Below are 15,433 nucleotides of genomic sequence, written 5' to 3' on the forward strand. Positions count from 1 at the left end.
TTTCACATGTGCTCCCAAGATTTCCTTAATTTTTACCCCAAATAATTTCCTGTTTTTTAAAAATTCCATTCTATCTATTTGATGTCTTTCTTTAGCCCTCTTCATTTCCAAAATAATTTTTATTTCCATCAAACTGCTCTGCATTTTTCTACGTCTATTTCAATATCAATAGTTGTTCTGCAGGATTCAATCTCGGTCAGTCCTGGGATATGCCTTCATTCATAAATATTTGTTCTCTTTGCTGACATTCTCTGCAATAGTTATGCATTATTTTTTTGTATTTCTGATTTTTTGCATCATTCTTTTACATGCATTTTTTCCTCTCCCACACTTCCCCCAAGCATCATTTTCCATAATGCCCATTAGTGTTTCTCCATATGCTTATGTGGCACTTGATACCATTTCTTTAGTCTATTCCAACCAGTTCATATATTCACTGCCTATCCATTTTCCTTTCCATTCCATTTCCATTTATTCTGATGGAAAATGAACTCTTTCATTCAGTATTTGTTCTTCCTCTTTCTTCCATATTTCTACTTTCAGTCTTTGTTCTAACTTTTCTCCAACCCAAGAGCCAATTTTGATGCTATCAAAAAATGGTACATCTCACTTTCAAAATACAGAACAACATAGTTGGGTCTGTGGAGATCTTATAGTCCAAACCCCTGCTCAAACAGAAGACTCTATAGCAGAGGTCATTTCTCGGTTGGCGGATCCGAGGGAAAGGAAGGGGGCAGCATTTTACATGATGCATGAATGGGGCCACGAGCACGCACGTGACACAAATGGGGCAGTCCTAGCGCCCATGTGATACTCACCAGCCTGCCCCATTCTTGCACAGTGTGGTGCCATTTTTGCGCCCCGTGGCACAGCGGCATCATTTTCACTGCCCAAGGTGCGGCAGCATCCTGTTTTCACAGTCTGAGGCGCAGCAGAATCCTGTTTTCGTGCCCTGAGATGCAGCGGTGTCCCATTTTTGTGCCCCGGGGTGCAGCGGTGTCCCGTTTTCGCTCCCTGCAGCGCTAGTGTGACTGGGTGTGTGTGTATGCACACGTGCGCACACTGGCCAGTCTGCCCTGTGGCCTAGTGGTCAGCAGGCCACGGCCCAGTAGTGGACTGCACCGCACAGGTTGGGGACCCCTACTATATAGTATACCATTCCAGACAAAATCTATCATCCCTCTTGCATCCTTCACCAAATGTCTCATTAGGTAAAGGTACAGGTTCCCACGCACATGCGTGCTAGTCGCTTCCACCTCTAGGGGCCAGTGCTCATCTCCGTTTCAAAGCCGAAGAGCCAGCGCTTGTCCAAGGACGTCTCCGTGGTCATGTGGCCAGCATGACTAGACACCAAAGGCGCACGGAACGCTGTTACCTTCCCACCGGAGTAGTCCCTATTTTTCTACTTGCATTTTTACGTGCTTTCGAACTGCTAGGTTGGCAGAAGCTGGGACGAGTAACAGGCACTTACTCTGTTACGTGGCATTCAGGATTCGACCCGCCAAACTGCCGACCATCTGATCAACAAGCTCAGTGTCCTAACCCACTAAGCCACCACGTCCCTAATGTCATTATTTCACCATTAATATTATATGGAGCATGCTATTAGATGTTATGCTGATTCTTTTGCCTTAAGTACAAGTAAATTGACTTATTCTTAAACTATGTAGTAGAAATAAACCTTTTGCTAAACACTTTCCAAGCCACAATTCCCAATCTTTGTGAATGATCTATCCCCTTTTCCGGACTCTCTTATCTTCTTGCCACCCAACCAATCATGTCATTTACTACAAGAATTTTTTTCTCTAGATTGCATTCATTCTGAGCATTGACCACATTTTCCCAAATTTATCTCTAAGATATCAATTAACACCATCTCCTGGAGTATAACATACACCTGTCACTGATGTATAGCAATTCCGGTCATAAGTGATATTATAAACTGAGAGCTACCTGTATAAACATCTATAGTTTTTAAAAGAAAAAGGACTAAAGAAATTAGAAATATAAATGTTAGGGCAAATTTACTCAGAACTAAAATGAACCGATTTTGTGAGAATGTTCTAAAGGTAAATGAAAGCACTTATTAGGAGAGAGGCTCCTGAAGGTAGTACCAGCTTGTAGCTGTCTCTGTTGGAGTAGGTTGTTGAACATCTGCCCAAAGATGTCAACATCCTTCTCCCCGGGCTACAAGATCTACTACTCTGAATCAACAGGTGTCCTATCAAAGGGGACTCCCTTAGGATGGGAAAATCTAGTACTCTGTATGCTAGCTGAAGACTTCTATTTTCTACCTAGTAAAGCACCTGTGTCTCCTCTAAGGAACTGGATCTGATATTTTCAATTCCAGTTTATTTCTTCCTTCCAACAGCTTTTTACAACCACAGATTTAAGTTAATTTTTGTTTCTATCCTAAGATTTACTATTGCAGAATTCACAATACAAGTCATTCTCTCCCCTCCTCCCCTTCAGTTTACTTTTATCTCATCTTACTGAATAAAGAGCTTTTGAGTTCGTAAAAGCTTACATTTTTAGGACCTCTCAATTAATCTAATCAATCTCAACTGAGGAAAAAATAAAGTTACGAGATTCTGGAATTGAACTACATTTATAGTAGTTATTTACTATTTATGTCACTTATATGACTGTTCACCTGCCCTATGGAGCTAACAATGAATTTCAAACGATCATAAATAATCAAAAACAATTAAAACAACGTATTATGCTTAGATATTTCATAGGCTACACAAGCTAGTTGTTGAAGACAGCCTTACCTATGTATCCTGGTGCACAGGCCAGGGGAGAACCAGGTCTTAGCACCTTACAAAAAACCAGCAAGGTCACCATAATATGAATCTCAGAAGAGTTGCTGTTCCATAGAACAGCATTCCCCAACCTTTCCAGCTTGACGGACCAGCAGAGGCAACGGGGAGGAAGGAATGGTTTTGTGTGTGCATGTGCGTGCCACTTTCATAAATGCAGTTTCACACATGCTCGCCCACCACTTCCACAACTGAGTTCCGAATGGGGATTAGCAATTCCTACCATAGAATACAAGAATAACAGAAGAGACCTTGGAAGTCTTTTAGTCCAACCCCTAGCTCAAGCAGGAGACCCTATTCCATTTCAGACAAGTGGTTGTCCACTCTCTTCTTAAAAACCTCCAGTGATAAGAGAATTTGCAACTTCTGAAGGCAAGCCATTCTATTGATTAATTGTTCTCATTGTCAGGAAATTTCTCCTTATTTATAGGTTGGATATCTCCTTGACTAGTTTCCATCTATTGCTTCTTGTCCTGCCTTCAGGTGCTTTGGAAAATAGGCTGAGCCCCTCTTCTTTGTGGCAGCCCCTTAAGATACTGGAACACTGCTATCATGTCACCTCTAGTTCTAATGCATAGAGTAGATGCAGTGACAGAGAAAATCTGTTTCCTGGGCTTCATCAGGTAATGTTCTTTGATAGAAGGGACACAGAGCCTACCCACCCCGTCAAATCTCATAAAACAGACAGAAATAACTGGAGACAGGTTATCTTGCAACTTGGCATTGGTCCATGAAGGGCTTTGTAGAGGCAACCAGCATCTTGAACTGCACCCAGAAATTCAATAGGAAACACTATTATCTTGCAAAATAGAGATATTAAGACCTATCAAGGCATGCCTGTCACTACTGTGATACCACTTCATTCTAGATCAGCTGTAGCTTCAAGGGCAGCCATAGACTGCACTGCAATACAGGGAGTGCAGAATTATTAGGCAAGTTGTATTTTTGAGGATTAATTTTATTATTGAACAACAACCATGTTCTCAATGAACCCAAAAAACTCATTAATATCAAAGCTGAATATTTTTGGAAGTAGTTTTTAGTTTGTTTTTCGTTATAGCTATTTTAGGGGGATATCTGTGTGTGCAGGTGACTATTACTGTGCATAATTATTAGGCAACTTAACAAAAAACAAATATATACCCATTTCAATTATTTATTTTTACCAGTGAAACCAATATAACATCTCAACATTCACAAATATACATTTCTGTCATTCAAAAACATAACAAAAACAAATCAGTGACCAATATAGCCACCTTTCTTTGCAAGGACACTCAAAAGCCTGCCATCCATGGATTCTGTCAGTGTTTTGATCTGTTCACCATCAACATTGCGTGCAGCAGCAACCACAGCCTCCCAGACACTGTTCAGAGAGGTGTAGTTTTCCCTCCTTGTAAATCTCACATTTGATGATGGACCACAGGTTCTCAATGGGGTTCAGATCAGGTGAACAAGGAGGCCATGTCATTAGATTTCCTGCTTTTATACCCTTTCTTGCCAGCCACGCTGTGGAGTACTTGGACGCGTGTGATGGAGCATTGTCCTGCATGAAAATCATGTTTTTCTTGAAGGATGCAGACTTCTTCCTGTACCACTGCTTGAAGAAGGTGTCTTCCAGAAACTGGCAGTAGGACTGGGAGTTGAGCTTGACTCCATCCTCAACCCGAAAAGGCCCCACAAGCTCATCTTTGATGATACCAGCCCAAACCAGTACTCCACCTCCACCTTGCTGGCGTCTGAGTCGGACTGGAGCTCTCTGCCCTTTACCAATCCAGCCACGGGCCCATCCATCTGGCCCATCAAGACTCACTCTCATTTCATCAGTCCATAAAACCTTAGAAAAATCAGTCTTGAGATATTTCTTGGCCCAGTCTTGACGTTTCAGCTTGTGTGTCTTGTTCAGTGGTGGTCGTCTTTCAGCCTTTCTTACCTTGGCCATGTCTCTGAGTATTGCACACCTTGTGCTTTTGGGCACTCCAGTGATGTTGCAGCTCTGAAATATGGCCAAACTGGTGGCAAGTGGCATCTTGGCAGCTGCACGCTTGACTTTTCTCAGTTCATGGGCAGTTATTTTGCGCCTTGGTTTCTCCACACGCTTCTTGCGACCCTGTTGACTATTTTGAATGAAACGCTTGATTGTTCGATGATCACGCTTCAGAAGCTTTGCAATTTTAAGAGTGCTGCATCCCTCTGCAAGATATCTCACTATTTTTGACTTTTCTGAGCCTGTCAAGTCATTCTTTTGACCCATTTTGCCAAAGGAAAGGAAGTTGCCTAATAATTATGCACACCTGATACAGGGTGTTGATGTCATTAGACCACACCCCTTCTCATTACAGAGATGCACATCACCTAATATGCTTAATTGGTAGTAGGCTTTCGAGCCTATACAGCTTGGAGTAAGACAATATGCATAAAGAGGATGATGTGGTCAAAATACTCATTTGCCTAATAATTCTGCACTCCCTGTAATTCAGATGGAAGACAACAAAAAATCAGTACAGCTCACAACAATTTGGATCTGAAATTTCATAAGTTATTGTGGTCATAAGTTGAGGAGGCCATGTGACCAGACCTGAATTTTTTAAACATTTTTATGGCAGTTGCTAAGCAAATCCATTTTTTGCTGTCACAAAGTCACAAAAAGTCCAGTTACTGCCATATGCTACAACCAGTCATAAATGCAAGCCAGCTGCCAAACACCCAAATTTCAGTCATGTGACCACTGGAGGGTGACATTTTATGACAGCTGGAAGTGCTTTATGGGCATAAACTACCCTTTCTGAAACCATCATAACTTTGAACGGTTGTCAAATGACTGGTCATAAGTGGAGAACATTAAGGGTTCCTGATCTATGGGTGCGATTGGCACACAAGATGGATATGCACAATGGTTCTCCTAGCCAAGACTGCTACCTGCTCTTTGAGCAGGAGCCCAGGGTGTAGAGCAGGGTGTCAAACTGCTGGCCCATGGGCGGATGCGTCATGCCAAAACTGTGTCCACCCCATTGCCGGCAATTGAAAAAAAGTTGCAATACGTCGCGACACATCACATGACGTTGTGAGTTTGACACCCCTGGTGTAGAGGATCCCATCTGGGAAAATGCTACCCTAATCAAAAAGAGGAAAAAAGCCCCAAAACAGCTATTCAATTTTACTAGTTTAAATCTGTTCCTTCCATCTAGATTCGCAGAGCCTCCTGAGACAGTAAGTTTTTAGGCCCAATTTTAAGTGCTGGCTTTAAACTTTAAAGCCTTATATAACTTGGTAAACAGAATTGACCAATAAACTGCATAGGAAGAACTGCTGACAGGATGGTTTTTTCTACGTCAAACAATATACATAACAACACAGGGAGATTTGATTGATGATTTAAAAGCATGGAAATGGAAGACGATTTGGCAAAGAAAGAAAGCCAGAATAAGACTGGAAAAAATTGGGGTTTTGACCTACTCGTGAGAATTAAAATAGAATATCTTCAAATAGATAAGATGTGTACTTTGAATATTAGATATTGTTATGAGTTGAGATAAAGAAGACTTTGGTCATCTAAAACTTAGAAGTAAAAATATAAAGTTAAATTGGAATACTGAGTTGCTTATAAAGGTTAAATGTAAAGGTAATTAAGATATAGGTAAAGGTAAAGTTCCCACACACATGCGTGCTAGTCGTTTCCGACTCTAAGGACCGGTGCTCATCTCCGTTTCAAAGCCGAAGAGCCAGCGCTTGTCTGAGGACGTCTCCATGGTCATGTGGCCAGCATGACTAGACGCCAAAGGCGCACAGAATGCTTCCCACTGGAGTGGTCCCTATTTTTCTACTTGCATTTTTACGTGCTTTCGAACTGCTAGGTTGGCAGAAGCTGGGACAAGTAACGTGCTCACTCTATTACGCGGCACTCAGGATTCGACCTGCTAAACTGCTGACCTTCTGATCGACAAGCTCAGCATCCTAACCCACTAAGCCACCACGTCCCGTCAATTAAGATACACATAAGCTAAAAATCCATCGATGAATGTAACAAATGTGTTTCTATTTAGTGGTAATAATAAAAATTACTAGCTTAAATATAAGATAATAGATATTAAGAGAAAAAGACAAGAAGTATTAAATGTTGAAATAGAAAGAATCTTGGTTACTAAATTTAAGATATCTGGAAATTATTAGAAAATAAGAATACTATATTGTATTATTAATTAGTTGATGTAAGATGGTGAGAATTCAAATATATGTGTATCCTGAACATTAGATCTTGTAATGAATTGTGATGAAGGAAATTGGGGTTATTTATAAATATTAAATGTTAAATGTAAGTATTAGTGGGAAATTCAAAACTGGGAAAAATTAACCAGGATATTGACTGTCTAAAAAGACTGAATGTTGAAATAACTAGGATATGTATAAACTAAAAATTATTGATAAATGTAAGTAAGTTATTTTTTTTAATTTATATAAAAAGAATTGTACTAATTTAAATAAGAGACAGTAAATACAAAGGGGGGAAAGAGGAAACATTTAATGTAATATTTTGAGATCTGCACTAGAGATATTTGCATGTTATTGAATTATTGACCAACTCAGCCATCACATTGCTTTTCAAATATTTAAATGTAAAGCTAGAAAACCAATAAAATTTTCTTTAAAAAAAAGAACTGCTGACAGTTTAGTATAGCCACCCAAAAACATGGGGGGCCCTCCCATTTTATGAAACAGTTTTCCAGAGAAAGTGAGTATTGCCACAATCCTGAGGACCTTCTAGAAGCTGGTTAAAGTACAGCTCTTCTGAAGGTTTTTTTAATGAATGCAGGGACAGTGAAATGTAATTAGGGTACCTTTTTAAATTAAATTAATAATAATACTTTCATGATTTCACTCTTTTACTTTATATTGTTGCATTTGGGATGTTTTTATTTTGCAGGAGTTCAAATATATATTACACAAACACAAAAGCATTAATACAATGGAGACCACATTTAGGTTTTCCCTGGACTAAGTCATATCACAAAATTTTAAAAAGCTGCTATGAAAGAACTATTATCACCAAAAATTAACCAAGGTTTCTGAGATTCTCTCAAATTTCTTCCAGGTCACTGTCAAAGTCACTCAGTCAAGGCATGCAACTTCCAACTTACATTTTCTGATTCAGCCGGTGATAAGCTAAATGAGAATATAAAATAAATACAAACATTTTTGTATACCTCACAATAGCTTGGTATATTACTGTAAATGAAAATAAGTTAGAAAACAGGAAAATGAGAGCTGCTGAGCTGCAGTACACTGGATCAAATTTATTTGATGTTTCATTAATGAGAAAATCCAACACAGTAGTCCAAACCAATATTTTTTTTAAATCCCATTTATATCCCGCCCTTCTCCGAAGACTCAGAGTGGCTTACAATCTAAGCACAAATCAATTTGCTTAGCAATAGCCTTCATTCTATGTATATGCCTGCTTATTAGGGCTTTCAGCCCCCCCACCAAGCGGCATTATTACAAAGTCAGCTTATTGCCCCCAACAATCTGGGTCCTCATTTTACCTACCTCGGAAGGATGGAAGGCTGAGTCAACCTTGAGCCTGGTGGGATGGGAACCTGTACTAATTGCAGGCAGCTGGTGTTTAAGCCATTAGCCCACTGCTCCACCAAGGCTCTTGGTGCTTTGCTGCTTGAAAATAATTGCAGGGACAATTGAGTATTAACTGATCAAATTTTAGCCTCACAAGCTAAATTTAAAATAAAAGTGGGCAAAAGCAAGTAAGTAATATGCAACAGTGAAGTATTTAACATAACCACATGAAAAATGCATTTTTTTCCTAACCAAATTAGAAGAATTTTATTTTACATAGAACAAAATATTATTTCAGGATTCCTGTTAAGTAACTCTTTCAGTATTACTTAACCACTCAGACTTGTCACAAAAAAGGATATGTTTTGAAAATGCCTGTTTTGAAGATATTTTAATTCCTTGGACTTAAAATAAGTAAAACCAATCCACAAGAATATGACTTTGATGAAACAAAATATGTGTGTCTATTGCTGTACTGAAGATTCAAAAAGAAATGCTCCTTTTATTATTCGCTTCCAGTACACTCTGACATGATAAATACGTTACCAAGACAGTCTATTTTTAATATTCAAATATCACCACATAGCTACTTAAAAGGATGGGGGGGAGAGAAGAGAAACAGTACTGAGCTTCAAAAATGATTCAGAATTTCTCTAGCTTCTAGAAACCTACTGTATGAAGGCTAAGCACAAATCCAGAAGCACTTAAGCCCGTGGTGGCGAACCTATGGCACGCGTGCCACAGAGCCTTCTCTGTGGGCACGGGCGGTGTCACTCCAGTCCTAGGCCTTCAGCTGGGTTTTATAAAACCTTTTCGCTTTAGGCCTCCATGTGCCAAAAAAAAAGGTTCAATCAATCAATTTCAACTTCTTGTGGGGAAAAAAAAGATCTTGCAAAGTTAGAAATGATTGACGTTTTTAGTCCCACCCAGTCTGCCATTACCACCGCAGCCACGCCCATGCAATGCGCCATGCCCATACAATTGGCCACACCCACCCGGCACCCGACGATACATAAGTGGGTTTGGGTTGCAGTTTGAGCACTCGGTCTCTAAAAGGTTCGCCATCACTGACTTAGGCCATGCTGATGAATAACCTGATAAATCCGGTAACTTGAACAATTCCCAAGATCTGTTCCAAAGTTCAGCAAGTTACCCATTCAGGGTAGCTTCAACTGGAAACACCTTTAAGAAAGTCCACTTGGTGCCTACCTGGTTATTTTCAGCACTGTGCAAGAACCAGTTTTATTTTCTTACACCTTTTAATTACCCACTTTTGCTGTTTGTTTTTGAGCAGTTTTACTACTAAGTCAGATTTGAGTTACATCTTTTTTTTTAAATCCTTGTCTTTAACAACTAGATTTTCTTTATTTTTATGGGAATTATGTTTTTATTTAGAATAACTTTTAGGGCAATGTAAGCAATTATGTCCCTCATAATCCCCACCAATGGTTATCCTGGCTACAGCTAAGGTGAGGGTCAGGAAACTACAACAACCCTGCCTTCTGTTATCATGGGATTAGCACTATTTAGGGGAAAATATTACAATTTCATTTACTCATATTAGCCACACCTAAGAGCCTAAGACGACAAGTAGAAGAAACCAAGATTTCTCGCTTCATAATTTTTTTAAGGAATTCACTATTTTTAAGCAATAATGCATATTAAACTCCTTACAAAAGCTAATTATTTTATTATTTTATTTTAACTAAGGAGAAATTTCCTGACAGAACAAGTAATCAATGGAACAACCTGCCTCCAGAATTTGTGAATGCTCCAATATTGGAAGTTTTTAAGAAGAGACTGGACAACCATTTGTCTGAAATGGTGTAAGTTTGCCTGCCTGAGCAGGGGGTTGGACTAGATGACCTCCAAGGTCCCTTCCAACTGTTGTTGTTGTTGTTGCTGCTGTTGTTATACGCAGCTTTAACCAAAATATCTTATATACAAGTTTACAATTTGTCATGCTACATTAAATATTTTGCTCTAATTTCCTTCCCATTCAGAAGGGATATTCATGACATTTAGTCTGTGGAGAAAATTCCCAACTACTCTGCACATGGGTAGAAATCCAGATTCTTTTTTCACTGCATTTCTGAAATATTCCATGCTTTTCCAAAATACATCAAAATAACAATGTATAGCCTTTATTACCAAATAGAGAATTGCATTACAGAATGATGCCTGTAATACAGAGGGAAGTAATAAATCCTGATTCCCTGATTTTTGAGTTGGGGGAAAGAAATTGTATATTTTAATGCCTACAAGGCCATTGAAAAATAATGGATCATAGTCATATATAAAGCTTTGAAAACAATAATACAATACTACAAGACCTATTTTAAAATACTGAGCAGGGTCACATAACACACTAAGGTATAAAATAAACCAACCACATCATCACTTAGCATTATGTGTTAACTCAACCATGTGTCTATGTTTTTTAATTTTGGATGTCACAATGAAATAAAAATGTCAGCAAAATATAAAAGTTCCAAAGATAACTACATGAAGATTGAAGATTAATCATATAATAAACAAGAGTAGAAATTTCCCAGGTCAATGTGATTCCTGTTCACTTACTTATCTACTCATTATGCCAAGTTAAATGCACTCTCAAGCCATATCCATACACTGCTTAAAAAACATGAATATCAGTTAAGAATATAGATACAGAAGAAAATTTTATACAAAAGATTTTCACTATCTTCAGCACTTTTATTACATTTTAAAAACAATGGACATTCTGATATAATAAACTGAGCCATACCAGTCAAACTGGATAATTTCAAAGTTATAATATTTGTTAGATGACTATTATTAAAAGTGTGATTTATGTCTATATATTGAATTCAGAGTTTCTTGAGGTAAATGGGGTAATTATATTTAAATCTGGACCAATGTATCTATTTTTTGAAGAGAGAGGAAAAGACATATAACAATATAATATATTCTCCATATATTTCAGGGGAATTACAGCAGCAATCCTGCAAAGATTGCAAATTGTAACATAAACATTCAATATGGACATTATTTGTTTATTTTAAACATTTCTATACTGTATATCTTAAAACCAATTTTATATATAAAAATAAAAAACCAGAAAACCAAAACAGAAAAAGTTGATATTTTAGATTGTTTGTTACACGTATTTTAATGTTCAGAATATACATTTTCCATAAACCTAAAAAAAATCCTTTCTATAATCCTATAATTCCCATTCTTAAAGCCCATTGACAGGAAATATTGTTTTCATTTAATATGTTGTATTCTTTAAACAAAGTCTATGACATTCAAATTTTTATATTTCAAGTTTTGTAAAAGTAACTCAAGATTAGATTTCATTAAAGTCAATGTAACACTAAATATGACTTCTATTTTCACTGTCAGTGGAAATTAAATTTAATTAATCTGGATTTAATCCATTGTGTCTAAATATGAATGGAATATTGCAAACAAGCACAAGACGTTTTGTTCACATATCATAGTTTCTACAATTTATTGGGTTCATGATTCCCTGATCTATAAACTAAATCACCCAGACCAAGTTCACATGACATTTTAGAGTAAAATGCAGTCCACTAATTTGGGGCTCCATGTATCATCAAATTAAGGCAGTGTCAATAGTTATTAAGAGTATAGCTAGAATTAGAAATCAGAGGAAACTCAAGGATATTGCTGCAAAGCATCCCATACTAATGAATACTCTCCATACATGAAGTGTTGTATCACTTGTCATTTCTTGTGACATCATGACAATGTATTTTACTACATCTGCTGTATGTCATTATCAATTACCTCTGAAAAAACAGAACAATCTTACAAAGTTTTAATATTACAATAGCAAGTAACTTTTATTACATATTCTTTACATTTATACAATCTAGTCAGTTACATCAATGTAAATCACAGGTAATTTACTTATTACCTACTGACAAAATACAAAAATTGCTTTGGTTTAAAAGTGAAGATTATCTGCTTAAGAATTAAATTCTTTTTAAACATTTGTAGATGTGAAGAGAGAAATGGGGGAAAAAAAACAATGACACCATGTTTGAAATACTAGTATTTGAATGGGTTCTCTCTACCTCCCTGTCTACTGTATTAGTTATTGTAAGACGGGCTTCATCTCAAATGGAGAATGTGCTACAAAGATATAATGTACAATATACTGAAGAAAAACCTTTACATTTTTCTGTATTTTATTAAAAAGCCTGTTAGAAAACAAATTGAACCTTAGAAAGGCAATCAAGAAAAACTATGCAAAAATTCTCACAGAACCCAAAGGGTCCTTTTTAAGTATGAAGAGTTTTAGAATCAAATAGCTTCATAAAGGTCTCACACTATCAAATTCTTATCTCCACTACTCAGCAAGTCTATGTTAGAAACAACATGCCAATAAAAATAATATTGAAGCTGTAGCCAGCCAATCCCTGAAGCATCCTTCTTCTCAATAAATGGCACTGCAGTACAAAATGTGTCAGTAGGTCATTCAAAAAGAAACCACACCCATCAAGACATATTAAACTATAGACCCTCTTTCTGGTTTATGGTCAATCATACTGTATGGATGAGATGCAATCCCCCCCCCCAATTAATCTATGCTTCTCGTTCAGCATTCAGCATTTCATTTTGTTTCAGTCATAATCTCAGGTTACTCATAGCAGGTATCCTTTTTTATACTATCCTAAATCAGTAGGTGTAGAAATGTATTTGTATGATACCAACATAAGACTTGAATTACATTCAGAGATTAACTATAAATTATGATACAAAATATAACCCTTTGCAAACTGTATTATGGAAAATTAAAAATTCAACCGAAGAGACAAAAAACATCCCAGAACCTTCTAAACAAGGTCAAGAAAATCCTGCCGCTACAGATTTTTGATCCTTATCTGCAACACTGCAAGAAATAAAAGATCCATTATGATCCTAAAGCTCTCCGGGATCCGACTGCAAATGCATATATTATGTTCACGACAACCAAGGCAACAGGAGAGTACTCACAATCACATCTATACAAAATGTGAAGTTGTCCGAGCCCCATTTCAGCACTGCCGAGAGGATCTGGAAGGACCTATAATCCAGCCCATCTTTTCCAGATCCCCCCCAAACCAGGGGTCGGCAACCTCGGCTCTTTTATGACTCGTAGACTTCAACTCCCAGAATTCCTGAGCCAGCATAGCTGGCTCAGGAATTCTGGGAGTTGAAGTCCACGAGTCATAAAAGAGCCGAGGTTGCCTACCCCTGCCCCAAACCAAAACTAGTCGACCGCGTTTCCCGCTTGGATCCCAAACCACAACCCACTGGATGTGCTGAATTCAGCCCCCAAATAAGCAAGCCCGGCCCTGCAACTTTTCGCTCAACAGCCGCCGTAAAGAAGCGACGTACCCGGGAAGGGCGGCACCGGGCAGCTACTCCATCCACGCGGCCCTCGCTTTCAACGCTTCCAGAGGGCGAGACGAAACGAGACGGGGGTTAAAATCCGCGGGGAAAAGGGCTCCCTCCGCCCAGGCCCCCCTCCCGGCGTTTCGACTCCATCCCGCCGCGCTCGCTACCCAAATACCGGGGCTCCTCCCCTCACGCACGGGGGGCTCCTCCCTCTTCTTCGCCTCCTCCTCCTCCTCCTCCTTCTCCCCCGGGGGGGGCACCGACCGGGGTCCCCTCCCGCCTCACCTGTCATTGAGCTGGTCCTCGGTGCCCGGCAGCGGGTGCACCACGAAGTGGATCGAGGTCATGTTTTGCTCCCCCTCCCTGGAGGGAGGCAGGCAGGGGCCAGGCGCACAAGGAGGAAATGGAGGGGGAGCGGGAGGAAGGACGGGCGAGGGGGAACTTGGCGTCTCCTTCAGCGTGTCGCGGTCACACTCGGGAGCCTTCGCTCCGCACGAGGGAAGTGAGAAAGGACCGGGCAGCGCGGGACGCAAGAACGGCAGGGAAAGGTTCGCTCAGCACCCCGCTCTCACACGAGCCGCCATCTTAACTTCCAAGCTGCCCCTCGCTTCCCTCCCTCCGCTGCGCCGGGAACAGAGAGGAGGGGTGGGACGTCACCTGAGCAACAGCAAATAGAAAGTCCTCGCTAACTAGCGAACCGGCAGTATCCTTGTAAAGTCGGCAAAGATTGGCTGATGGGAGTGGGATCGGCGTGCTTACGTCAGACGTAAGAGCTTTAAGGGGAGGAAGGGCTAGGCGGGGGCAGTGCTGCTTTCTTTCTAGAGAGGAGGCGTTAGGGAGGGGTACGTGCAGCCTCCGGAGATGGGCGGAGCTTTGACTGCTCGGAGTCCGCGTGGGGGAGGGAGGGGGGGAGGGGAGGAGAGGCGGTTGCTTGCTATCTTCGCGCCGAGACGATGGTGTTGAAGCCTGTTGTGTGAAATCCAGAGGAAGGGCTTATCTGGGCAGTTCCATGATGGGACGGAGGGGGGAGAAGAAGACTGCACTTGGTAGCTGCATGCAGGAAAGTCTTTCCTCTGAAAAAAAAGGGCTTCGCTTAGTTCAGGGGTCGGCAACCTCGGCTCTTTTATGACTCGTGGACTTCAACTCCCAGAATTCCTGAGCCAGCTATGCTGGCTCAGGAATTCTGGGAGTTGAAGTCCACGAGTCATAAAAGAGCCGAGGTTGCCGACCCCTGGCTTACTTGCTTTCTCTGTGGAGTTTGCGGTTGTATTTCAGGAACGGGGAGCATCCAGATATGCGACCGTACAAGAGAGCCTGTTTGCGAGTGGCTAACGTGCTGGTTTAGAAATCCGGAGACTGAGTTCCAGGGCTCCCCATAGACATTGAAGCCAGCTGAGTGACTTTGGGCAATCCATTTTTCTGTTGTTGCTGTTGTGGGGAAAATAGGAATTTGCATTACATATACTTGCTGCCTCGAGTTATTTATAAAAATAATAAAGGCTGGATAAAAAAAAACCAAATTGCTGCTGAGTTATCTTTCTTCATATTGGTGGTATGTAGATAAGTTCAACAGCAGCTCCCATCCTCCCAAATATTAATAGCTGTGCTACTTGAAGGTAATGGATGCTGTAAGGATCTGGTTGCAGTCCAGT

The 15,433-nt window shown here is 39.9% G+C and overlaps 1 protein-coding gene across 3 annotated transcripts in view; it reads right to left on the reverse strand.

The window, feature by feature from the left end:
* Positions 1–14,547, reverse strand: part of UBR5 (ubiquitin protein ligase E3 component n-recognin 5) — a 97,857-nt gene extending 83,310 nt beyond the window's left edge. For all 3 annotated transcript variants that reach the window (XM_083358762.1, XM_083358763.1, XM_083358761.1), the window contains exon 1: positions 14,067–14,547. In XM_083358762.1, the coding sequence (XP_083214888.1) occupies positions 14,067–14,128 (62 nt within the window). In that variant the 5' untranslated portion in view covers positions 14,129–14,547. The remainder of the gene's footprint in view (positions 1–14,066) is intronic.
* Positions 14,548–15,433: the final 886 nt, after the last annotated feature.

This window comes from Vipera ursinii, assembly GCF_947247035.1.
Source record: "Vipera ursinii genome assembly, chromosome: 3".
Taxonomy (NCBI): Eukaryota; Metazoa; Chordata; class Lepidosauria; order Squamata; family Viperidae; genus Vipera; species Vipera ursinii.